Source organism: Ranitomeya imitator, chromosome 10 (assembly GCF_032444005.1).
Source record: "Ranitomeya imitator isolate aRanImi1 chromosome 10, aRanImi1.pri, whole genome shotgun sequence".
Taxonomy (NCBI): Eukaryota; Metazoa; Chordata; class Amphibia; order Anura; family Dendrobatidae; genus Ranitomeya; species Ranitomeya imitator.
Window position 1 is genome coordinate 16,902,419 of NC_091291.1, and position 27,667 is coordinate 16,930,085.

Consider the following 27,667-nt stretch of genomic DNA (forward strand, 5'->3'; position numbering starts at 1 on the left):
AACACACACACAGTCAGCAGCAGTCTGGTACAGGCTCTCGAGGCGACTTCTGCAGGTTATTGAGGGTGAAACATAACATCGGAGAAGATGCCACTAAATGCACCGCACCTGACATGGACAACACCTAAAGTCATGTTCTTCATACTTCTCTCAGGTATGTTGCAAATATAACTGGTATTAGCTAATATAGGAAAAGAGGACATGAGCAAGAATCATCATAGGATAGGAGAACAAGAGCAGGGACCTTCAGAGGATAGGAGACTAGGAGTAGAACCAACATATTACAAGCGGATATCAGCAGGAACCATCAGAGGATAGGAAAACGGGCAGGAACCATCATAGGATAGGACAACAGGAGCATGAACCATCGGAGGATAGGAAAACAGGAACAGGAACCATCACAGGATAGGAGAACAGGAGCACGAACCATCGGAGGATAGGAAAACAGGAGCAGGAACCATCACAGGATAGGAGAACAGGAGCATGAACCATCGGAGGATAGGAAAACAGGAGCAGGAACCATCACAGGATAGGAGAACAGGAGCATGAACCATTGGAGGATAGGAAAACAGGAGCAGGAACCATCACAGGATAGGAGAACAGGAGCATGAACCATCGGAGGATAGGAAAACAGGAGCAGGAAACATCACAGGATAGGAGAACAGGAGCATGAACCATCGGAGGATAGGAAAACAGGAGCAGGAATCAACATATTACAGAGAGATATGGGCAGGAACCTTCAGAGGATAGGAAGATGGGAGCAGGAACCAGCATAGGATAGGAGAACAGGAGCAGAACCAACATATGAAAGAAAGAAATTATCAGGGGATAGGAGGACAAGAGCAGGAGCCAACATAAGAATAGAGGGCAAGAGTCTGAAACAAAATAGGATAGGAGAAAAAGAGCTGTAACCAACATAGGAAAAGAGGACAAGATCCTGAATGAATATATGATAGGAGGAAAGGAGCAGGAACCAATGTCAGAGAAGAGGACAAGAGAAGGAACCAACATAGGATAGGAGGACAAGTTACTCGAGCCATCAGCAGATAGGATGACAGGAACAGGGTTGAGAATATAAAATAGAAGCACAGGACAAGTTCCTATATATATATATATATATATATATATATATATATATAGGGGAAATAAACATGAGCAGGAACTTATATAATTTAGGAGGAAAACAGTAGGAATCATCACAGGGTAGGAGAACAGGAGCAGAAACCAACATATGAAAGGAGATAATTTAGCAGAAAGCACCAGGAATAGAGGGCAAGAGCTTGAACCAATATAGGATAGGAGGAAAGGAGCAGGAACCAACATAGGTTAGGAGAACAGGCGCAAGAACCAACATATGTTATGAGAACAGGAAGAGTAACCATCAGAGGATAGGAGAACAGGAGCAGTAACCATCAGAGGATAGGAGAACAGGAGCAGTAACCAGCCGAGGAAAGGTGAACAGGAGCAGGAACCAACATAGGTTATGAGTACAGGAACAGTAATCATCAGAGGATAGGAGAACAGGAGCAGGAACCAACATATGATAGGAGAACAGGAGCAGGAACCAACAGAGGATAGGAGAACAGGACTAGTAACTAGCAGAGGATAGGAGAACAGGAGCAGGAACCAGCATAGGATAGGAGAACAGGAGCAGGAACCAGCATAGGATAGGAGAACAGGAAGAGTAACCATCAGAGGATAGATATACAGGAGCAGGAACCAGCATAGGATAGGAGAACAGGAGCAGGAACCAACATATGATAGGAGAACAGGAGCAGGAACCAACAGAGGATAGGAGAACAGGACTAGTAACTAGCAGAGGATAGGAGAACAGGAGCAGGAACCAGCAGAGGATAGGAGAACAGGAGCAGGAACCAGCATAGGATAGGAGAACAGGAGCAGTAACCATCAGAGGACAACAGGAGCAGGGACCAATATAGGCTAAGAGAACAAGATCAGTAACCATTAAAGGATAGATATACAGGAGCAGGGACTAGCATAGGATGGGAGGACATGAGTAACTATTAACAAGAATAGGAAGACAGTCACAAATTAAAACATTTATGTCCAAAAACTCTGCTATAGTTAATTTCTTAATATATCTTTATAGTTGGAACTCTAATTTTCTGATACAGAACTCCAAATCCACTGCTTGACTTCACACAGGAAACAGGAATAGCTTTATATTATTATTTTCAAAGTATAAACCTATGGCAAATTGCTTGGATATGCCGTCACTCCAATCCTTACAATGAATGGGCTGCAGCTGTGATTTAGTCCTGCATTGCTTCGCTACATGCTGTAAATAATCCTATTTTTTTGCATCTACAGCCACCACTAGAGGGAGCCAACTGCATATACAGTAATTCATATAGTTGAGTGTCAGCTGCGTAGGTTTGTATGCAGTGAGCTCCCCCTAGTGGTGTCGGGAAGCAGATACAATTTTTCTGTTAAAGCTGTTGGATGGGAAAATGGGAATCTGGAGCTCTGTATTAGGAAAATAAATTCTTGTAATGATGAATTATGCAATCGATTAGTCAAGAATTACGAATTTCCAGTATTCTGATACATCTCTTCCAAATTTTGGTGGGAGATGACTCTCGACAGTGCCACTTTACTCCAGCTCCTTCACTATAATATATTAAGGAATTGTTATTTTAGCAGATTTATGCGCTGTAATTGCAGTATACATATTTATATATATTATTTTTATTTTTTTTCTCATAGACCCACAAGGAATTGGGTGAAAATTTGCAAAGAGCAATTTTTAGATCAGTTGTATTTAGATGTCAGAATTGCTGTTTGTGCAATTCTCTTATATATTTAATGATGCAGACCTGACCTTGATATCAGAGTGTTAGAAAACTTTAGATAATATCTGCTTTTGTCGAGAACATAATGGAAAGAGGAACCGGAAGCACCTGCCACCAGTGTTGTTATCATGTGAACCTCCCTAGAGAGCAAAACGTAAGACAGAATTAGAACCCAGCGATCTCTCGTTTCACGCACGACCTTTTTTTTTTTTTACCTACATTTTGGTTGATGCAAAAACTTATTGTAATCCATCTATTAATAAGATCTTCTAAATAACTGATCCGACAATCTCCAGAAATAGTAAATGTCCTCTATGGAGGTCCTTGGTCTCTTGGCCAACAGAGTCCTTTTCGCTTGTCTACTACGAGCTCTAACTGGTTATTTTTTTCTGTGAACAGAGTTGTACTAGGATGTGTTTTTTTTTTCTCGTTTGCTGTATAAGCTGCATTTTTTATCATCACCATTTTGTGTCACATGCGACTTTTTAATCTCTTGTTATTCCATTGTTTTGGTGGAAAAGTGACATAAAAAACAGCAATTCTGCCAGGTAGATTTTTTTTTTTGGTTTTGTCTTTGACTCTATGGGATAAATAAAATACTCTAAAAGTTTTATAAAGTCAGACAGTTACCCATGCGGTTATACAAAATATGATATTGTTTTTTTTTATTTTTATATCTATGTCCTGTATATATGTACAGTACAGACCAAAAGTTTGGACACACCTTCTCATTTAAAGATTTTTCTGTATTTTCATGACTATGAAAATTGTACATTCACACTGAAGGCATCAAAACTATGAATTAACACATGTGGAATTATATACTTAACAAAAAAGTGTGAAACAACTGAAAATATGTCTTATATTCTAGGTTCTTTAACCCCTTTCTGACATGTGACGTATTATCCCATCGAGGTGGGGTGGGCCCGTATGACCACCAACGGGATAGTACGTCATAGCGAGCGGCCGCGCTCACGGGGCTGATCGCGGCCGGGTGTCAGCTGACTATCGCAGCTGACATCCGGCACTATGTGCCAGGAGTGGTCATGGACCGCCCCGGCACATTAACCCCGGCACACTGCGATCAAACATGATCGCAGTGTTCCGGCGGTATAGGGAAGCATCGCGCAGGGAGGGGGCTCCCTGCGGGCTTCCCTGAGACCCCCGGAGCAACGCGATGTGATCGCGTTGCTCCAAGGGTCTCCTACCTTCCTCCCTGCAGCAGGCCTGGATCCAAAATGGCTGCAGGGCTGCATCCGGGTCCTGCAGGGAGGTGGCTTCACAGCGCCTGCTCAGAGCATATTCACATGTGTAAAAAAAATTTTTTAAAAATCCGAAAAAAATATATATATATTGTTCCCATAAATACATTTCTTTATCTAAGTAAAAAACAAACAATAAAAGTGCACATATTTAGTATCGCCGCGTCCGTAACGACCCCACCTATAAAACTGTCCCACTAGTTAACCCCTTCAGTGAACACCGTAAAAAAAAACGAGGCAAAAAACAATTCTTTATTATCATACCGCCAAACAAAAAGTGGAATCACACGCGATCAAAAAGACGGATATAAATAACCATGGTACCGCTGAAAACGTCATCTTATCCTGCAAAAAACGAGCCGCCATACAGCATCATCAGCGAAAAAATAAAAAAGTTATAGTCCTCAGAATAAAGCGATGCCAAAATAATTATTTTTTCTATAAAATAGTTTTTATCGTATAAAAGCGCCAAAACATTAAAAAATGATATAAATGAGGTATCGCTGTAATCGTACTGACCCGAAGAATAAAACTGCTTTATCAATTTTACCAAACGCGGAATGGTATAAACCCCCCCCCCCCAAAAAAAGAAATTCATGAATAGCTGGTTTTTGGTCATTCTGCCTCACATAAATCGGAATAAAAAGCGATAAAAAATTGTCATGTGCCCGAAAATGTTACCAATAAAAACATCAACTCGTCCCGCAAAAAACAAGACCTCACATGACTCTGTGGACTAAAATATGGAAAAATTATAGCTCTCAAAATGTGGTAACGCAAAAAATATTTTTTGCAATAAAAAGCGTCTTTTAGTGTGTGACGGCTGCCAATCATAAAAATCCGCTAAAAAACCCGCTATAAAAGTAAATCAAACCCCCCTTCATCACCCCCTTAGTTAGGGAAAAATTAAAAAATTAAAAAAAATGTATTTATTTCCATTTTCCCGCTATGGTTAGGGCTAGGGTTAGGGTTGGGGCTAGGGTTAGGGCTAGGGTTAGGGCTAGGGTTATGGTTAGGGTTTGGATTACATTTACAGTTGGGAATAGGGTTGGGATTAGGGTTAGGGGTGTGTCTGGGTTAGAGGTGTGGTTAGGGTTACTGTTGGGATTAGTGTTAGGGGTGTGTTTGGATTAGGGTTTCAGTTATAATTGGGGGGTTTCCACTGTTTAGGCACATCAGGGGCTCTCCAAACGCGACATGGCGTCCGATCTCAATTCCAGCCAATTCTGCGCTGAAAAAGTAAAACAGTGCTCCTTCCCTTCCGAGCTCTCCCATGCGCCCAAACAGGGGTTTACCCCAACATATGGGGTATCAGCGTACTCAGGACAAATTGGACAACAACTTTTGGGGTCCAGTTTTAACTGTTACCCTTGGAAAAATGCAAAACTGGGGGCTAAAAAATAATTTTTGTGGAAAAAAAAAAGATTTTTTATTTTCACGGCTCTGCATTATAAACTGTAGTGAAACACTTGGGGGTTCAAAGTGCTCACCACATATCTAGATAAGTTCCTTGGGGGGTCTAGTTTCCAAAATGGGGTCACTTGTGGGGGGTTTCTACTGTTTAGGTACATTAGGGGCTCTGCAAACAATGCTTTATTATCATACCGCCAAACAAAAAGTGGAATAACATGCGATCAAAAAGACGGATATAAATAACCAAGGCACCGCTGAAAGCGTCATCTTATCCTGCAAAAAACGAGCTGCCATACAGCATCATCAGCGTAAAAATAAAAAAGTTATAGTCCTCAGAATAAAGCGATGCAAAAATAATTATTTTACTGTTTAGGTACATTAGGGGCTCTGCAGACCATTCCATCTAAGTCTGCATTCTAAATGGCGCTCCTTCCCTTCCGAGCTCTGCCATGCGCCCAAACGGTGGTTCCCCCCCCCCACATATGGGGTATCAGCGTACTTTGGACAACAACTTTTGGGTCCAATTTCTCCTGTTTCCATTGGGAAAATACAAAACTGGAGGCTAAAAAAGAATTTTTGTGGGAAAAAAAAAGAATTTTTATTTTCACGGCTCTGCGTTATAAACTATAGTGAAACACTTGGGGGTTCAAAGTTCTCACAACACATCTAGATAAATTCCTTGGGGGTCTAGTTTCCAATATGGGGTCACTTGTAGGGGGTTTCAATGTTTAGGCACATCAGTGGCTCTCTAAACGCAACATGGTGTCCCATCTCAATTCCAGTCAATTTTGCATTGAAAAGTCAAATGGCGCTCCTTCGCTTCTGAGCTCTCCCATGCGCCCAAACAGTGATTTACCTCCACTTATGGGGTATCAGCGTACTCAGGACAAATTGTTCAACAACTTTTGGGGTCCAATTTCTTCTCTTACCCTTGGGGAAATAAAAAATTGGGGGCGAAAAGATAATTTTTGTGAAAAAATATGATTTTTTATTTTTACGGCTCTGCATTATAAACTTCTGTGAAGCACTTGGTGTGTCAAAGTGCTCACCACACATCCAGATAAGTTCCTTGTCGCACAAAGACACGGTGGTTGGAACCAAATATCTCAAATTTGGACTCATCAGACCAAAGCACAGATTTCCACTGGTGTAATGTCCATTCCTTGTGCTCTTTAGCCCAAACAAGTCTCTTCTGCTTGTTGCATGTCCTTAGCAGTGGTTTCCTAGCAGCTATGTTACCATGAAGGCCTGCTGCACAAAGTCTCCTCTTAACAGTTGTTGTAGAGATGTGTCTGCTGCTAGAACTCTGTGTGGCATTGACCTGGTCTCTAATCTGAGCTGCTGATAACCTGCGATTTCTGAGGCTGGTGACTCGGATAAACTTATCCTCAGAAGCAGAGGTGACTCTTGGTCTTCCTTTCCTGGGGTGGTCCTCATGTGAGCCAGTTTCTTTGTAGTGCTTGATAGTTTTTGCCACTGCACTTGGGAACACTTTCAAAGTTTTCCCAATTTTTCAGACTGACTGACCTTCATTTCTTAAAGTAATGATGGCCACTCGTTTTTCTTTACTTATCTGCTTTTTTCTTGCCATAATACAAATTCTAACAGTCTATTCAGTAGGACTATCAGCTGTGTATCCACCAGACTTCTGCTCAACACAACTGATGGTCCCAACCCCATTTATAAGCCAAGAAATCCCACTTATTAAACCTGACAGGGCACACCTGTGAAGTGAAAACCATTCCCGGTGACTACCTCTTGAAGCTCATCAAGAGAATGCCAAGAGTGTGCAAAGCAGTCATCAAAGGAAAAGGTGGCTACTTTGAAGAACCTAAAATATAAGACATAATTTCAGTTGTTTCACACTTTTTTGTTAAGTATATAATTCCACATGTGTTAATTCATAGTTTTGATGCCTTCAGTGTGAATGTACAATTTTCATAGTCATGAAAATACAGTAAAATCTTTAAATGAGAAGGTGTGTCCAAACTTTTGGTCTGTACTGTGTATGTATATATATATATATATATATATATATATATATATACACACACACTGTATATATATATATCATATATAATTTTATCATTTATTGTTACTATTTAATTTACTATTTTATTTTTACATTTTATTAAAAATAAAATGAGTGTTTTATATATTTGATCATTTATTATTAATTGTTTTATTTTTAGATTTCATTTACGGCATAATATGATGTTTTTATATATTTTATACATATATAATTTTAGAATGTATTATTATTATTTATTTTATTATATAAATAATAAGAACTAAAAATTATTATTCTTTTATTAATGTATTATCATTTATGGTAATTTATATTTTATTTTTGCATTTTATTTATGGGTACTATGAATGTCTTTATACATTTTATATATATATATATATATATATATATATATATATATATATATATACATATACATATATATATATATATATATATATATATAACTGAAAAATAATAATATTTCAAATTCTTTTATTCCTGTATTATTATTATTTATTTAAGTTTTTATAAGTTTTTTTATTTTCAAATTTAATTGAGGGGGTAATATGAATGTTTTTATATATTTTATACATATATACTGTCTATCTATCTATCTATCTATCTATCTATCTATCTATCTATCTATCTATCTATCTATCTATCTATTATATGTAGTTGTATTATTATTATTCATTGCATATCTATAAATATAGATATACAGTATATGTGTATTTTTTTATTAATTTATTAATTTGTAATTTTCTTAGATTTTTCTAAGTGGGGCCTCTAGTAGCTTTCAGCAGCCATGACAATGTATTTGACACTCAATCATGATATGGGACAGGGAAGGTTGGAGGGCATCATAAGGGCCACCTTCATCCGGTTTCCTCTTATATACCACTATCATGACGTTTTTCTATTGGAGCTAACTCCAATAGCAGCATTTTGACTTGGGTGCCGACTGTATAACACAACTGGCACTCAAGCTGTATGGAGCAGGTCCATCTTTTGAGCCTGGAGCAGGTCCACCTCCTGAGCCTGGAGAAGGTCCACCTCTTGAGTCTGGAGCAGGTCCACCTCCTGAGCCTGGAGCAGGTCCATCTTTTGAGCCTGGAGCATGTCCACCTCCTGAGCCTGGAGCATGTTCACCTCCTGAGCCTGGACCAGGTTGACCTTCTGAGCCTGGACCAGGTCCACCTTCTGAGCCTGGAGCAGATCCACCTTCTGAGCCTGGAGCAGATCCACCTTCTGAGCCTGGAGCAGGTCCATCTTTTGAGCCTGGAGCAGGTCCACTTCCTGAGCCTGGAGCATGTCCACCTCCTGAGCCTGGACTAGGTTGACCTTCTGAGCCTGGACCAGGTCCACCTTCTGAGCCTGGAGCAGATTCACCTTCTGAGCCTGGAGCAGATCCACCTTCTGAGCCTGGAGCAGGTCCACCTTCTGACCCTGGAGCAGATCCACCTTCTGAGCCTGGAGCAGATCCACCTTCTTAGCCTGGAGCAGATCCACCTTCTGAGCCTGGAGCATATCCACCTTCTGAGCCTGGAGCAGATCCACCATCTGAGCCTGGAGCAGGTCCACCTCCTGAGCCTGGAGCAGGTCCCCCTCCTGAGCCTGGAGCAGGTCCACCTTCTGAGCCTGGAGCAGGTCCACCTTCTGGGCCTGGACCAGGTCTACCTCCTGAGCCTGCTCCATACATGCAGTGGGCACACATACTGTATGGTGGAAGTCATCAATTGGAGTCTGGGCAGAATGAGACTCCCAGGGCACCGTAGGATCTGGCACTTGCCTGGGTTTGCCGAGTACCGGAGCTAGCACTGGTCCTGTTCATGCACACAACCCGTGTGGATGTCCAGTTATAGAGGCATATGGAGTTTTTCTGATCCCGTCATAGTACATAGAGTGGCCCTAAATACAGATGTATATAGTTATTCTGTATATGTATCCATAACAGTGTCTTTTTTCTGCAGTTCCATGCTGGAGTTTGGAGATGCTTTGGGTGCCCACCTCAATATCCATATTATTTGGGGAGGACGCTAAGATTCCATGCAACTATGAGAGTAAGCAGAATGAGAATGTGTCGGTCTCCTGGGTCCAGATCTACAAATTAGTGAAGAAGATAAACAACGTGCCATTCCAGGAAACCATAACCAAGAACTTGTCATCTACCTCCCGGATCCTGAACATCTACAATGCAAGGAAAAATGATAGCGGGATCTATCTGTGCAAAGTCACTGCAGGATCTAAGATGTATACGTCTTGTGGAACCTACCTAAGAGTGAGGGGTGAGTAGGAGCAAAGGGCATCAACAAGACATGGTTCACTGCCCAGATATAGTTTTACCTCCCTCGTTTTACGTTTCAGAACCTCCTGTTTACCTGTTCTTCAATATTGCGGAAGCTACAAAAAACAGACTAATCACCGCTGAGGGGATTATTCTGCTCCTCTGTGCTATTATCCCCGGGACCTTCCTCCTGTATAAGGTGAGCATATCACTACAGCTATTGGTTATTATTATCTCTCTATAGACACATATATTATACTAGATGGTGGCCCGATTCTAACGCATCGGGTATTCTAGAATCTGTATGTAGTTTATTTATGAAGTTTTCAGAATAATGCAATTTACACACAGGATTCGGCCGGCCGCGACCAATTAGCGAAGCGTGGTTCAAATTGCCACGCAGTATATTGCACAGCCACGTAGTATATAGCACAGACAAGTAGTATATAACACAGAGACGTAGTATATAGCACTGCCCATGCAGTATATAACACCGGCTACGTAGTATATAGCACAGCAATGTAGTATATTGCCCAGCCACGTAATATATACCACAGCCACGTAGTATATAGCACAGGCACGTAGTATATAACACAGAGACGTAGTATATAGCACTGCCCATGCAGTATATAACACCGGCCACTTAGTATATAGCACAGCAATGTAGTATATTGCCCAGCCACGTAATATATACCACAGCCACGTAGTATATAGCACAGCCACGTAATATATTGCACAGCCACGTAGTATATAACACAGCCCATGCAGTATATAACACAGGCCACATAGTAAATAGCACAGAGATGTAGAATATAGCACAGACACGTAGTATATTGCACAGACACATAGTATATTGCCCAGCCACGTAATATATTGCACAGCCACGTAGCATATTGCACAGCCATGTAGTATATTGCCCAGCCACGTAGTATATAGCACAGAGATGTGGTATGTAACACTGCCCATGCAGTATATAACCCAGGCCACGTAGTATAGAGCACAGCAATGTAGTATATAGCACAGCCCACATAGTATATAGCACAGAGATGTATTATAGACCACAGCCCATGCAGTATCTAACACAGCCCAAGTAGTACATGTGGGCACCATATCCCTGTTAAAAAAAGAATGAAAACAAAAAATAGTTATATACTCACCCTCTTTCGGCCCCCCGGATCCAGCCGAAGCGTTTACCGATGCTCCTCGCGACGCTCCGGTCCAAAGAATGCATTGCGGTCTCGCGAGATGATGACGTAGCGGTCTCGCGAGACCGCACGTCATCATCTCGCGAGACCGCAATGCATGGATCGGTCACCGGAGCATCGAGAGGAGCGGGAAAGGCCTCGGCTGGATGCGGGGGGGGGGGGGGGGGCCAACAGAGGGTGAGAATATAATGATTTTTTTTTTTTAATTATTTTTAACATTAGATCTTTTTACTATTGATGCTGCGTAGGAAGCATCAATAGTAGAAAGTTGGTCACACAGGGTTAATAGCAGCATTAACGGAGTGCGTTACACCGCGGCATAACGCGGTCCACTAACGCTGCCATTAACCCTGTGTGAGTGCTGACTGGAGGGGATTATGGAGCAGGCACTGACTGTGGGGAATAAGGAGCGGCCATTTTGCCGCCGGACTGTGCCCGTCGCTGATTGGTCGTGGCCGTTTTGCCGCGACCAATCAGCGACTTGGGATTTCCGTGACAGACAGAAAGACAGAAAGACGAAAGTCAAGATAAGTGAAAGCAGTCAGAGGGGAGCGCAGAGGAATCGACCCAGGGAAGGGGAGATAAAAGGGAGTTGTCGAGCACCACCGCAGCTCCAGCTGAATACCTCCAAAGGAGGATAAGAATGTGTGTCAAACAGAAATCAGTCCCAAGAGCGCTGAAGGAAACTCAGACAACATATGTCGTTTACCACAACTCGTTTCGACGGTAAACACCGTCTTCTTCAGGTGGGAGTTTTAAAAACTGGGACTGATTTCAGAAAGACGGAAGTGACCCTTAGACCTTTATATAGTAGACTAGATGGTGGCCCGATTCTAACGCATCAGGTATTCTAGAATATGCATGTCCATGTACTATATTGCACTGTCACGTAGTATATTGCCCAGCCACGTATTATAATGCTCCATGCAGTTATGGCCCCATAGAGGCCGGCTGGCCTCGACCAATCAGCAAGGCGGGATTTCTGAGACAGACAGACAATTAGACCCTTAGAAAACACAATGGCGGCACTTGACAGCAGTGGAGGACAATGATTCCAGAATTCGCGGCAGACTGTACCCGTCTGTACCCAGAGACTGTACCCGACCCTGTGCCCGTCGCTGATTGGTCGAGGCCTAATTGTCTGTCTGTCCTGGAAATCCCACGTCGTGGGCACAGTCTCTGATTGGTCGAGGCCAGCCGACCTCGACCAATCAGCGACGGGCACAGTCTGCCGCCATCTGTCCTGGAAATCCCGCGTCGCTGATTGGTCAAGGCCAGCTGGCCTCGACCAATCAGAGACTGTGCCCGCGACATGGGATTTCCAGGACAGACAGACAATTAAACCCTTAGACAATTATATATATAGATGCTAGCATCAAGGTCTTGATTTATCCGATAACGACCCATTGTTTAAATCTTTGTTAAAAAAAAACTTTTTTTTTCTAATTACCATCTTTATGAAACAAAGAAAGCAAACAACAAAATTAGTAATCTTGCAATCTTCACACTGGCCACCAGGGCTATTTTAAACTCTTAATTCCTGTACTTTCAGGGAGAGTTTTCAGCAGGTTCATTATCATCAGAGGCAGGATGACAATGACAAATACACAGCTTATAACACAGGATCCACCAATCACAATAGACAATGTCACAGCTCCCCCGCTCCTTCACAATGAACCTTGCACACGCTCATTAGTTGCTTCAGTACAAAAGATAGGGTCAAAGTCTGTTCATTGCAGCTAATGTACGTGTGAATTTCCAATTTTTTTTATACAGTTTGAGATATGGAATAAAATGTAAATATTTTTATTAAAAAAAAGTCAGACCTCTAAAATGTTAGAAAAATCTACCGAACGCTACAACTATTAAAATAGAATTGTTTATACTGAATATTTTTGGTCATAAGAAGACTATTATATCATCATATACATGGAGAAAAAAAATGGCGCTCAAACTTCAGAAATGGGACTTTGGATGATTTGATGAACATAACAAATGGGACATAAGCCTCTAATGACACAAGGTTTGGATTTTAGACTTCTTGAGACCCTCTTTAGACAGCTGAATATTCCTCAGGGGTGAGTCATAAAGTTTTGGAGCCTCAATACAAGCCTGTGACAGGTCGTCTTCTTGGCATGTTCATTTGTAATTACGGTGTCATCTTGTGTGGTCAATGGCCTTCCTCAGGATCAAAAGTCTGGGTGTAACCATTACTTCTGCGTCATTTTAGCTATACACAAGTATGTCCTAATGGAGGAGAACTAAAAAGCAGCCAATAATACAGATAATATACCGCTGCTAACCATCACTCAGGGAGTACTTAGTATTCATATGTCATTTTATCGCCATGGAATAAATGGTGCTATAACAATAAATAATGATAATAATGATAATTTTAGGACCATACTTGAAGCCCTCTGACTTTCCATATGCTTCCACATTTGATTGCAGAAAAAAGTACATCTAGAATCTTATTTAATCGGATCATGATTGTGTCGCCTTAGATTTCCCATGAGCCATATATATACCAAGGGTTTATCCAAAGAATCATTTTTGTATAAAAAAAAAAGTCCTGAATAGCTGTTAAAACTTTATTTGTAGCTTTTCTAGCCTAGAAAATGTGTAATTCATCAAAGTTTTGCTTCCATGTATCTTCCTCGGTTCTGCTGAGAGCAGATCTCTGATCAAAATGAGTCTCCTTCCCCTTCTGGAAGCTGACAATGTAGTTGCTTCTTACTTTCAGTAGACTTGAGTCTTCTCACCTATACTGTCCTGCTACCGTAGAAGCTTTGATCCTTCTCTGACCGGCAGGTCAGAAAGATAAATTTATTGGCTGCTCTTTAGTGGACTAATAGGCACAATGTAGAGACCTGGCAGGGAGAGTAACTGAGCATGCGTGATCATCACTACCACTTAGCACATTAGATGGATGTTTATATTATGTTTTTTTTTATTATGGTTATAAACCAGCAACTAACATATTTAAATTTAAAATACGTACTTTAAAACAGACATTTTGCCAAATTCATAACAAATTTTATATTCCGTACTTTTTTATATTTATATTTTTTTATTTTATATTTAACCCATTAAGGAAAACTGTCAATTCCTAATCTGAAACTCTCCAAATATTGTTACCTACATAAAATAATTAATAAAAAAAATCCACAGATTTATGTTAGTAGGGGTATACTTTGCCCCCATCGCTGTCCCTTGTCATCTGTTATATACTGCTTCCTAAGTCTATAAGCTTAACATTGTAGAGGGTCTATTGACCTTTTAGGCTTCTATGCCTAGTCGTGACTGGTACTTCTGCACCTTCTATGTCTTTCCCCCACCTCAACTTGAAATCTTAACCTTTGAGCTGTTTTGAGTTTGGTGTTCTATTACCTTTGTTCTATTATCATACTCCACATTCAAATCTCCATGAATGATAATTGGATAAAAAACATTCACAAAAAAAAATTGATGTATGTAGGGGTATATTTTGCCCCCATCGCTATCCCTGTCCTCTATTGTATACTGCTTCATAAGTGTATAAGCTTAATATTGTGCTGCCTTAATGAGGGTCATTTATAATACTGGTGTCATCTAATGTGGCAGAGGGTCTGTTTGACCTTAGGCTCCAAAGTCTGGTCGTGATGGCTACCTCTGCACCTTCTATGTTTTTCCTTCCACCTGACTTAAAATCTTAACCTTTGAGCTGTTTTGAGCTACCATTAAACACATTTTTTTTACATTTTTGGTCTCATTTTTAACATCTCTAAAATCCTAAAATAATCCACTTCTTTAGAGATTACATCTCGGTAGTTATTCTGTTAGTTTCACAGGCAGGATTGTGATAACTATCTATATCTATAACACAGGATCTGCCATTCACAATAGTTTGTCTTCACCTCCTCTTCCTCCCTGCGCAGTGACCTCTGCACAGGTCACAGAGCATGCCCAAAATACTCTCATATTGAAAGTTGTCTATGGTCCATGCAGCTGGCTTAAAGCATATGTCTAAATGTTACATTATATGAGAAAAATTATAAATATCCCCTCTTTAGTTTTTTCATGATGTTAAGAAAATTCTCCCCATTCCTGTCTTGTAGCGATGTCATCAAGCTGAGGCGCACAAGCGTTTATGGGAAGCGTACTCCACGGCGGGCAAAGCCAGCAGTAATGATTACACGTCCCTGTCTGCTGTAGAGCTATTGACCATCCAAGGGGCACATAAAGCGATGTAGAGCAGCGCAGGAGCATTATAGCGGCATTATCGGCTTTCCACCTGACAGTCATCATCATTGACTCCCACTCTCCAGCCTACAAATGCTTTCATCGCTTAACACATTGCTTAAAAGACTTAAGTCAGAAGTCAAGGAACCACCGAAAGGTTCGTAGGGGGCAGCCTGGATTATAAATTCCAGTTTAAAATTTTCTATTAAAGGGGATGTCCACCTATTAAGACCATTTTTCTTCCATGTAAGCATGTATTTTTGGCTAAAAATCTATTTTGTAATTGGGTTTCATTAAAAATTTTGCATTGTTTTCCTTCTGCTGCAGCTGTGTTAAATTGTTTATTGCCGGCTGCAGAATGAGTTAACTGAGATCCACCAGTGAGTTCAATTTCAAAGTCCAATGGAGAGTTGATAACGCTTTTATCTTTCCTTTCTGAGCTCTCAGCTGACTTATGTCCACAGACAAATTAAAGTTGAGTGTGCAGTGACACAAAAAGTGATGTCACAGCTCACCTCCTCCTCCTTCTGTGCAATGTCTGATATCACCTCTATATACAGTAGATAACCCAGGATCCACCATTCACAATAGGTGATGTCACAGCTCACCTCCTCCTCCTTTTGTGCAATGTCTGATATCACCTCTATATACATTAGATAACACAGGATCCACCATTCACAATAGGTGATGTCACAGCTCACCTCCTCCTCCTGTACAATGACTGATAACACCTCTATATACAGTAGATAACACAGGATCCACCATTCACAATAGGTGATGTCACAGCTCACCTCCTCCTGTACAATGACTGATAACACCTCTATATACAGTAGATAACACAGGATCCACCATTCACAATAGGTGATGTCACAGCTCACCTCCTCCTCCTGTACAATGACTGACAACACCTCTATATACAGTAGATAACACAGGATCCACCATTCACAATAGTGATGTCACAGCTCACCTCCTCCTCCTGTACAATGACTGATAACACCTCTATATACAGTAGATAACACAGGATCCACCATTCACAATAGATGATGTCACAGCTCACCTCCTCCTCCTGTACAATGACTGATAACACCTCTATATACAGTAGATAAAACAGGATCCACCATTCACAATAGGTGATGTCACAGCTCACCTCCTCCTCCTTTTGTGCAATGTCTGATATCACCTCTATATACATTAGATAACACAGGATCCACCATTCACAATAGGTGATGTCACAGCTCACCTCCTCCTCCTGTACAATGACTGATAACACCTCTATATACAGTAGATAACACAGGATCCACCATTCACAATAGGTGATGTCACAGCTCACCTCCTCCTCCTTTTGTGCAATGTCTGATATCACCTCTATATACATTAGATAACACAGGATCCACCATTCACAATAGTGATGTCACAGCTCACCTCCTCCTCCTGTACAATGACTGATAACACCTCTATATACAGTAGATAACACAGGATCCACCATTCACAATAGATGATGTCACAGCTCACCTCCTCCTCCTGTACAATGACTGATAACACCTCTATATACAGTAGATAAAACAGGATCCACCATTCACAATAGGTGATGTCACAGCTCACCTCCTCCTCCTTTTGTGCAATGTCTGATATCACCTCTATATACATTAGATAACACAGGATCCACCATTCACAATAGGTGATGTCACAGCTTACCTCCTCCTCCTGTACAATGACTGATAACACCTCTATATACAGTAGATAACACAGGATCCACCATTCACAATAGGTGATGTCACAGCTCACCTCCTCCTGTACAATGACTGATAACACCTCTATATACAGTAGATAACACAGGATCCACCATTCACAATAGGTGATGTCACAGCTCACCTCCTCCTCCTGTACAATGACTGATAACACCTCTATATACAGTAGATAACACAGGATCCACCATTCACTATAGTGATGTCACAGCTCACTTCCTCCTCCTGTACAATGACTGATAACACCTCTATATACAGTAGATAACACAGGATCCACCATTCACAATAGGTGATGTCACAGCTCACCTCCTCCTCCTGTACAATGACTGATAACACCTCTATATACAGTAGATAAAACAGGATCCACCATACACAATAGGTGATATCACAGCTCACCTCCTACTCCTGTACAATGACTGATAACACCTCTATATACAGTAGATAACACAGGATCCACCATTCACAATAGGTGATATCACAGCTCACCTCCTCCTCCTGTACAATGACTTATAACACCTCTATATACAGTAGATAACACAAGATCCACCATTCACAATAGGTGATGTCACAGCTCACCTCCTCCTCCTGTACAATGACTGATAACACCTCTATATACAGTAGATAACACAGGATCCACCATTGACAATAGGTGATATCACAGCTCACCTCCTCCTCTTGTACAATGACTGATAACACCTCTATATACAGTAGATAACACAAGATCCACCATTCACAATAGGTGATGTCACAGCTCACCTCCTCCTCCTGTACAATGACTGATAACACCTCTATATACAGTAGATAACACAGGATCCACCATTCACAATAGGTGATGTCACAGCTCACCTCCTCCTCCTGTACACTGACTGATAACACCTCTATATACAGTAGATAACGCAGGATCCACCATTCACAATAGGTGATGTCACAGCTCACCTCCTCCTCCTGTACAATGACTGATAACACCTCTATATACAGTAGATAAAACAGGATCCACCATTCACAATAGGTGAAATCACAGCTCACCTCCTACTCCTGTACAATGACTGATAACACCTCTATATACAGTAGATAACACATGATCCACCATTCACAATAGGTGATGTCACAGCTCACCTCCTCCTCCTGTACAATGACTGATAACACCTCTATATACAGTAGATAACACAGGATCCACCATTCACAATAGGTGATATCACAGCTCACCTTCTCCTTCTGTACAATGACTGATAACACCTCTATATACAGTAGATAACACAAGATCCACTATTCACAATAGGTTATGTCACAGCTCACCTTCTCCTCCTGTACAATGATTGATAACACCTCTATATACAGTAGATAATATAGAATCCACCAAAAACAATAATCAATGTCACAGCTAACCCAGCTCCATCACTATGAAATTTGCACGTGCTCATTAGATGCTGCAATATAAAAGATATGGTCTGTTCATTGCTGCTAATGTACATGTATTATTTCCTGAAAAACAGGAAGTTAGAGTCTAAAAGAGCCCCGGTGGTCAGTGTGAGAATTGCAAGATTTCTATTTTGTTTTAATACAGATTTTCATATAGAAAGGAAACAGAAATTACCAAAAATTATTAAAAAATACATGTAACATAAAGACCTCATTTAAAGAATTGATAATTTTCTGATGATCTACTAAGGGTCTCAGCATCCGGTCAGCTTATCAGTGAGGGATCCTTCCAAGTATCTTAGTTCTGCACAAGCCATGTGCTGCCGACAGTGAACCATTGCAGAGCGCAGATCAATATCCTATAGGATCGATTGTTGGGTGTTGTTGGCGTTGTATTAAGCCAATCAGATTACAGATAATGTGAGTCATCCTTCCCTATTAAGTGGTTCCTGACTTGTGTGAATATACAGTATATACCTTTATTGCTTCCTTTATATTTACACCTAGATATTTCTTTAGATATCTAGATTTGTAACCAATGATAAAGAAATAAAAAAAATTGTGTTTGTGTTGTGTTTTTTTCTGAGTGTTTTTTTTTTGTTAGTGAAGAAAGCTAACAATAAAACTTTTTCTCCTCCATGGTGTCTCACTGTGTCATTTCTATCAACATAGAATCAAAACCCATCAGGTCTATTGGGTGGAGTTCAAAGTTCATCTCAATCAAATCACATCTTAAATCAGCATGCTTTAGAATTTTTAACTTTTTTTTTTTTACACTTAATGCAATAACTTTTGCACACGCTCTTTAGATGCTTCAATACAAAAGATAGGGGAGGAGTCTGTTCACTGCTGCTAATGTTCATGTAAATTTACTGTAGATTTTAATCTTTAAATTTTTTTTGAGATATGGAAAAGAATATATTTTTATATTAAAAAAATGACCTTTAAAATCTAAGAAACCATAAAAAAGTAAAAGCACACGGGATTCATAGGAGCACCGTGAGTCACAGTTCTGCTTATCGATGTGTGTGGAAGAAGTGAGTGACAGTTCAGCCGTAAAATCAAGGGCAGTAGCATGTCGGTATGGTGCTGGACAGCTCAGCCGTCAAATATGAGTCTGGCACATGTTGAGCTGTCAGTGTGAGGCAGGTCCGCTATCCAATCAGGGCCGAGGAGTGCCGGGGCTACCTCCATGTGTCTGCTATATGAGAGATTACCTGGCTATTTAGCTGGCTCTCTGCCTCCAATTAATGCCAGTTGTAACTTTGCTCAAATGGTGTGCTCTTGTTCCATCCTCTGTGTTCCTGTCTTTGATCTTTGTTGTCCAAACCTTAGACCTTGCCTCTGACCATCCATTTGTCTTGCCCCTTTGTCTTGATCCACTACCTTCCTGGGCTTCTGACCTCGGACTGGGACCTGGCTACACCTTTGTCATACCTCTCTGTATATGACGAGCCCTCTTTGTATTTGACCTCTGGTCCATGAGTAGTGACTAGTGTCACATCATGGCTCCCTTTAAAAAGCTGCTCAATGGGGGTGCCGAGAGTCGGACCCCAATCTACTTAATATTAATGGATGGCCTGTCTTAAAAAATCTAAGTTGGAAATCCCTAAAATGTATTTTTGGGGTGGCATTATAAACATCGGGCACCACCTGGGGCATTTCTAAGGTACTTTTATTTGGACACTATATGGTGGTATTATTTTTGCACTGCATGGGGGTTTTAGGACTGGATTATTTTGGCACTATTTGCTACTTATAATATTTAGGTATGGTTTTACATTATTTTTTATTTGCTTTATATCAACATTTCCCCAAAAATCAAAGCATTTACTCGTAAATATGGAACTTGACCGAGCCCCATGGGCAATTAATCATACTGCAGTTTTTCTTCTTAGCTCTTGTTGCCAACAAATGAGATTTTTTTTTTTTACATCCACCACCGACGTTTCTCTGAGCAGCGCATGTGTTGTGAGTTCTGTTTTTGGGCTCCCTCTGGTGGTTACTGATGGTACTGGGTGACTTGTCTTTCCTGGGTTTCTGGGTTCCACCTGTTCCATCAGCATATGGGAGTTTCCTATTTAACCTGGCTTTGCTGGCATTTCCTCGCCGGTTATCAATGTATTCAGTGTGTCTTGTTACCTCTGCTCCCTGCTCCTAGAACCTTCTGGTCAAGCTAAGTTTGAATTTTCCTGTTTTGGTGTTTTGCTTTATTTGGTTTTTAGTCCAGCCTGCAGATATGTGATTCTTGCTGCTGGTTGCTCTAGTGGGCTGAAATTGCTCCTCATGTACCATGAGTTGGCACATGAGTTCAAGTAATTTCAGGATGGTTTTTTGAAGGGTTTTTCGCTGACCGCGCAGTTCACTTTTGTATCCTCTGCTATCTAGCTTTAGCGGGCCTCATTTTGCTGAAACTGTTTTCATACTGCGTATGTGCTTTCCTCTCATTTCACCGTCATTATATGTGGGGGGCTGCTATTTCTGTGGGGGATTTCTCTGGAGGCAAGAGAGGTCTGTGTTTCTACTAATAGGGGAAGTTAGATCTTCGGCTGGAGCGAGACGTCTAGGATCATCGTAGGCACATTCCCCGGCTACTTTTATTTGTGTGTTAGGTTCAGGGTCGCGGTCAGCTCAGGTTCCATCGCCCTAGAGCTTGTTTGTATCTGTGCTTGTCCTTTGGTGATCCCCTGCCATTGGGATCATGACAGTATAACCGGCCCCCAAAGTGTTAATTGTATTGGCTGAAGTAGGAGGATGAGTAGTCTGAGGAAGTTTTTTTTTTTTTTTTCCTTCTCTTTCCCTCAGAGTTTGCTGCCTAGCCTTATTGCAGCCTGGCTACTTCCTCCTCCTCTTAATCTTTGAATGGCTCTGATCCCAGCTGTTTATCATGGACGTCCAGAGTTTGGCTTCCAGCCTGAATAATCTTGCCACTAAGGTTCAAAATATACAGGATTTTGTTGTACATGCTCCTATGTCTGAACCTAGAATTCCTGTCCCAGAGTTTTTTTCTGGAGATAGATCTCGTTTTCTGAATTTTAGGAACAATTGCAAGTTGTTTCTTTCTCTGAAATCTCGCTCCTCTGGAGACCCTGCTCAGCAAGTCAAGATAATTATATCTTTCCTGCGGGGTGACCCTCAGGATTGGGCATTTGCATTGGCACCAGGGGACCCTGCGTTGCTTAATGCGGATGCGTTTTTTCTGGCATTGGGTTTGCTCTATGAGGAACCTAACCAAGAGATTCGGGCTGAAAAAGCTTTGTTGGCCCTCTCTCAGGGGCAAGATGAAGCAGAAATTTATTGTCAAAAATTTCGGAAGTGGTCGGTGCTTACTCAGTGGAATGAGTGCGCTCTGGCTGCAAAGTTCAGAGATGGCCTTTCTGAGGCCATTAAAGATGTTATGGTGGGGTTCCCTGCGCCTACTGGTCTGAATGAGTCTATGACTATGGCTATTCAGATTGATCGGCGTTTACGGGAGCGCAAACCTGTGCATCATTTGGCGGTGTCGTCTGAACCGTCACCTGAGATAATGCAATGTGATAGAATTCAGTCCAGAAGTGAACGGCAAAAGTATAGGCGGAAAAAAGGGTTGTGCTTTTATTGTGGTGATTCAGCTCATGTTATATCAGCATGCTCTAAACGCACAAAAAAGGTTGATAAGTCTGTTGCCATTAGTACTTTACAGTCTAAGTTCATTCTGTCTGTGACTCTGATTTGTTCATTATCATCCATTTCCGTCGATGCCTATGTGGATTCAGGCGCTGCCCTGAGTCTTATGGATTGGTCATTTGCCAATCGCTGTGGGTTTAGTCTGGAGCCTCTGGAAGTCCCTATTCCTTTGAAGGGAATTGACTCTACACCTTTGGCTATGAATAAACCTCAGTACTGGACACAAGTGACCATGCGTATGACTCCCGTTCATCAGGAGGTGATTCGCTTCCTGGTACTGTATAATTTGCATGATGTTCTAGTACTTGGTCTGCCATGGTTACAAACTCATAATCCAGTCCTTGACTGGAAAAAAATGTCTGTGTTAAGCTGGGGTTGTCAGGGGGTTCATGATGATGCACCTCCGATTTCTATCGCTTCATCTACTCCTTCTGAGATTCCTGTGTTTTTGTCTGACTATCGGGATGTTTTTGAGGAGCCTAAGCTCAGTTCGCTTCCTCCTCACAGGGATTGCGATTGTGCTATAAATTTAATTCCAGGCAGTAAATTTCCTAAAGGTCGTTTGTTCAATCTGTCAGTGCCAGAGCATACTGCTATGCGGGATTATGTTAAGGAGTCCTTGGAAAAGGGACATATTCGTCCATCTTTGTCCCCTTTGGGAGCAGGTTTTTTTTTCGTGGCCAAAAAAGATGGTTCCTTGAGGCCTTGTATAGATTATCGTCTTTTGAATAAGATTACCGTAAAATATCAGTATCCTTTGCCATTGTTGACTGATTTGTTTGCTCGCATTAAGGGGGCTAAATGGTTCACTAAGATTGATCTTCGGGGTGCGTATAATCTTATACGAATAAAGCAAGGTGATGAGTGGAAAACCGCATTTAATACGCCTGAGGGCCATTTTGAGTATTTGGTAATGCCTTTCGGACTTTCTAATGCTCCTTCAGTCTTCCAGTCCTTTATGCACGATATTTTCCGTGAATATCTGGATAAATTTATGATTGTGTATTTGGATGATATTTTGGTTTTTTCTGATGACTGGGAGTCTCATGTTCAGCAGGTCAGGAAGGTGTTTCAGGTCCTGCGGGCCAATTCCTTGTTTGTAAAAGGCTCAAAGTGTCTCTTTGGAGTCCAGAAGATTTCTTTCTTGGGGTATATTTTTTCCCCTTCTACTATTGAGATGGATCCCGTCAAGGTTCAGGCTATTTGTGACTGGACGCAGCCTACATCTCTGAAGAGTCTACAGAAGTTCTTGGGCTTTGCTAATTTCTATCGTCGTTTTATAACTAATTTTTCTAGTGTTGTTAAGCCTTTGACGGATTTGACTAAGAAGGGTGCTGATGTTGCTAATTGGTCTCCTGCGGCTGTGGAGGCCTTTCAGGAACTTAAGCGCCGGTTTTCTTCTGCTCCTGTGTTGCGTCAGCCAGATGTTTCGCTCCCTTTTCAGGTTGAGGTTGATGCTTCCGAGATTGGAGCGGGGGCGGTTTTGTCACAGAGAAGCTCCGATGGCTCAGTGATGAAGCCATGCGCGTTTTTTTCTAGAAAGTTTTCGCCGGCTGAGCGGAATTATGATGTTGGTAATCGGGAACTTTTGGCCATGAAGTGGGCATTTGAGGAGTGGCGTCATTGGCTAGAGGGTGCTAGACATCGTGTGGTGGTCTTGAATGATCACAAAAATTTGATTTACCTTGAGTCTGCCAGGCGTCTGAATCCTAGACAGGCTCGTTGGTCACTGTTTTTCTCTCGTTTCAATTTTGTGGTTTCATACCTGCCAGGTTCAAAGAATGTGAAGGCGGATGCTCTTTCTAGGAGTTTTGTGCCTGACTCCCTTGGAAATTCTGAGCCCTCTGGTATCCTTAGGGATGGGGTGATTTTGTCTGCTGTCTCCCCAGACTTGCGACGTGCTTTGCAGGAGTTTCAGGCGGGTAAACCTGATCGTTGTCCGCCTGAGAGACTGTTTGTTCCGGATAATTGGACCAGTAGAGTCATCTCCGAGGTCCATTCTTCTGCGTTGGCAGGTCATCCTGGAATATTTGGTACTAGAGACTTGGTGGCCAGGTCTTTTTGGTGGCCTTCCTTGTCGAGGGATGTGCGTTCTTTTGTGCAGTCTTGTGAGGTTTGTGCTCGGGCTAAGCCTTGCTGTTCTCGGGCCAGTGGATTGTTGTCACCTTTGCCTATCCCGAAGAGGCCTTGGACGCACATTTCCATGGACTTTATTTCGGATCTCCCTGTCTCTCAAAAAATGTCCGTCATCTGGGTTGTGTGTGATCGCTTTTCTAAAATGGTTCATCTGGTACCCTTGCCTAAGTTGCCTTCCTCCTCTGAGTTGGTCCCTCTGTTTTTTCAGAATGTGGTTCGTTTGCATGGGATTCCTGAGAACATCGTTTCTGACAGGGGATCCCAGTTTGTGTCTAGATTTTGGCGGACGTTCTGTGCTAAGATGGGCATTGATTTGTCCTTTTCGTCTGCATTCCATCCTCAGACGAATGGCCAGACTGAACGAACTAATCAGACCTTGGAAACTTATTTAAGGTGTTTTGTTTCTGCTGATCAGGATGACTGGGTTACCTTTTTGCCGCTGGCCGAGTTTGCCCTTAATAATCGGGCTAGTTCTGCTACCTTGGTTTCTCCTTTCTTTTGTAATTCGGGGTTTCATCCTCGTTTTTCCTCTGGTCAGGTGGAACCTTCTGATTGTCCTGGAGTGGACATGGTGGTGGATAGGTTGCACCGGATTTGGAGTCATGTGGTGGACAATTTGAAGTTGTCCCAGGAGAAGGCTCAGCAGTTTGCTAATCGCCGTCGCCACGTGGGTCCTCGACTTCTTGTTGGTGACTTGGTGTGGTTGTCTTCTCGTTTTGTTCCTATGAAGGTCTCTTCTCCTAAGTTCAAGCCTCGGTTCATCGGTCCCTATAGGATCTTGGAAATTCTTAACCCTGTGTCGTTTCGTTTGGATCTCCCGGCATCGTTTGCTATTCATAATGTGTTCCATCGGTCGTTGTTGCGGAAGTATGAGGTACCTGTTGTTCCTTCGCTTGAGCCTCCTGCTCCAGTGCTGGTGGAGGGAGAATTGGAGTATGTTGTGGAGAAGATCTTGGATTCTCGTGTTTCCAGACGGAAACTCCAGTATTTGGTCAAGTGGAAGGGTTATGGTCAGGAGGATAATTCTTGGGTGGTTGCCTCGGATGTTCATGCTGATGATTTGGTTCGCGCTTTTCATAGGGCTCATCCTGGTCGCCCTGGTGGTTCTCGTGAGGGTTCGGTGACCCCTCCTCAAGGGGGGGGTACTGTTGTGAGTTCTGTTTTTGGGCTCCCTCTGGTGGTTACTGATGGTACTGGGTGACTTGTCTTTCCTGGGTTTCTGGGTTCCACCTGTTCCATCAGCATATGGGAGTTTCCTATTTAACCTGGCTTTGCTGGCATTTCCTCGCCGGTTATCAATGTATCCAGTGTGTCTTGTTACCTCTGCTCCCTGCTCCTAGAACCTTCTGGTAAAGCTAAGTTTGGATTTTCCTGTTTTGGTGTTTTGCTTTATTTGGTTTTTAGTCCAGCCTGCAGATATGTGATTCTTGCTGCTGGTTGCTCTAGTGGGCTGAAATTGCTCCTCATGTACCATGAGTTGGCACATGAGTTCAAGTAATTTCAGGATGGTTTTTTGAAGGGTTTTTCGCTGACCGCGCAGTTCACTTTTGTATCCTCTGCTATCTAGCTTTAGCGGGCCTCATTTTGCTGAAACTGTTTTCATACTGCGTATGTGCTTTCCTCTCATTTCACCGTCATTATATGTGGGGGGCTGCTATTTCTGTGGGGCATTTCTCTGGAGGCAAGAGAGGTCTGTGTTTCTACTAATAGGGGAAGTTAGATCTTCGGCTGGAGCGAGACGTCTAGGATCATCGTAGGCACGTTCCCCGGCTACTTTTATTTGTGTGTTAGGTTCAGGGTCGCGGTCAGCTCAGGTTCCATCGCCCTAGAGCTTGTTTGTATCTGTGCTTGTCCTTTGGTGATCCCCTGCCATTGGGATCATGACACGCATGGTCCAATTTTTTTCCTTATTGTCTCATTGTCTCGCATGTTCTGCCAACAGAAACGTTTCGAAAATCTGAACTCAATGTCTCTGAAAGAAGCCGAAGGAGAAAATCTTTATGAGGTAAGAATGTGTCAGGTGGTAATTATTGGTTGATGGTTCGGGACTGAAGATCGAAAACGGACCTGACACCTAAGGACTGTTTTAATTTCCCGATTGTTGGGACCGTATTGTGTTCTTTGCTGCAAGATGGGACATTAAAAGTCTCATACCCTAAACATGTTTATCCTGAAAGTTCACTTACTGATATTTCTTGGTTGGAGAAGATAGGGCCAGCTTTAATTCAAAGGAGTTGTCCAGTGGGATCCAAACCAATGGGGGTATGACTATGCAAAACGGTGCATTCGTTTCGTTGTTAGAGTGACAGTGCACTTGTTTCACTGTTAGAGTGACAGTGCACTCGGTTGATTGCTACTCTATTCATTCCGAATGGGGCTTGGGTTTTTCCCAACAGCCTTATAGAAAAGGAAAGGATTGATTGTAGGGCATATTGAGGATAAAAGTGCCCCCTGCAGGATACAAATTCCCCATTCTCTCAAGCCGATCCTGGTGGCCGGACTCTCACTGACCAATCCTGTAGATAGATAACTTATTTTCACAGGACAACTCAAGTCAAACCTGGGCAGACTATTAATTATTTATTGATATATTTTTAGTAGATACATGAACATCAGCTGATATATGTTGGACGGGAGGATATCGCTTTATATATCTAGAGAGGGATTGTTCTTCGAGGAAACTCCATTACTGATGATTTCTCTGACTTTTAAAGGGGCTAAACTTGGAGGACTGTTCCTTGTATGAAGACATCTCCCGTGGTCTACAAGCCACCTATGAAGATGTGGGCACCTTCCGGGCAGCAAACATTCAACTGGAGAAACCATGAGATGAGAAATTTGTCCCACGTGGGAAAAAAAATAATGGAGGAACCACCAAAACCACCAGTTGGGTTTTTATCACCATGGTCATCTCATCGCGTAGAATCATCACAAACATCAGATCTCCATCTCAACTTTTGTATTGATCTACGTATTATATCCTCTTGTCCGGTTTGAAGTATTTGTAAAATATTTGGCGAAGTCTTATCATAGTGGATTGATCCAAAATGGCAGCTTTAAGGGCTTGTCCAAATATGAAAAATTAGTGTTGTAAAATCACTTGGTTAATAGGTGGGTGGAGGGGATTTTCATCTCTTGGTAGGAGTTGATAAGATCTGGAGGACCCGTCCTTGTCCTGCATTACTCACCGAATTAATTTGATATATTTTGTGTAATACTTCATTTCTCCTGCGGAGGCGCTGCAGAAAAATGAAATACTTACTGCCAAGATCCCCTTATAAGTTACAGTTGGTTTGCTGGTGATCTGAGCAGAGGGTAACGCTTTAACAACTAAGTGCTTGTTTTTAATAAAGTTTATTGTGTCTTTAGTGAATAAAACTATGAGTTTTTGCACTTTATGGGTGAAAAAAAAGTTGCAAAATTGACTTGCAGCAGATTTAAAAATAATAATGATTTTTTATTCAGGAAAAATAAAGAGTGCGCATGAGATTT

At 41.8% G+C, this 27,667-nt stretch overlaps 1 protein-coding gene across 2 annotated transcripts; it reads left to right on the forward strand.

Annotated features, from left to right (window-relative positions):
* On the forward strand, window positions 1–27,553 carry CD79A (CD79a molecule). Of its 2 annotated transcripts, XM_069740922.1 has the most exons (5): window positions 1–154; window positions 9,470–9,784; window positions 9,864–9,982; window positions 26,118–26,180; window positions 26,890–27,553. In XM_069740922.1, exons 1-5 carry the CDS (start codon window positions 88–90, stop codon window positions 27,001–27,003), a joined length of 678 nt encoding a protein of 225 aa, XP_069597023.1. In that variant the 5' UTR covers window positions 1–87; the 3' UTR covers window positions 27,004–27,553. The 2 variants fall into 2 exon arrangements, with proteins under 2 accessions (XP_069597023.1, XP_069597024.1); XM_069740923.1 differs by lacking the exons at window positions 26,118–26,180; window positions 26,890–27,553 and adding an exon at window positions 15,086–19,012.
* Window positions 27,554–27,667: the final 114 nt, after the last annotated feature.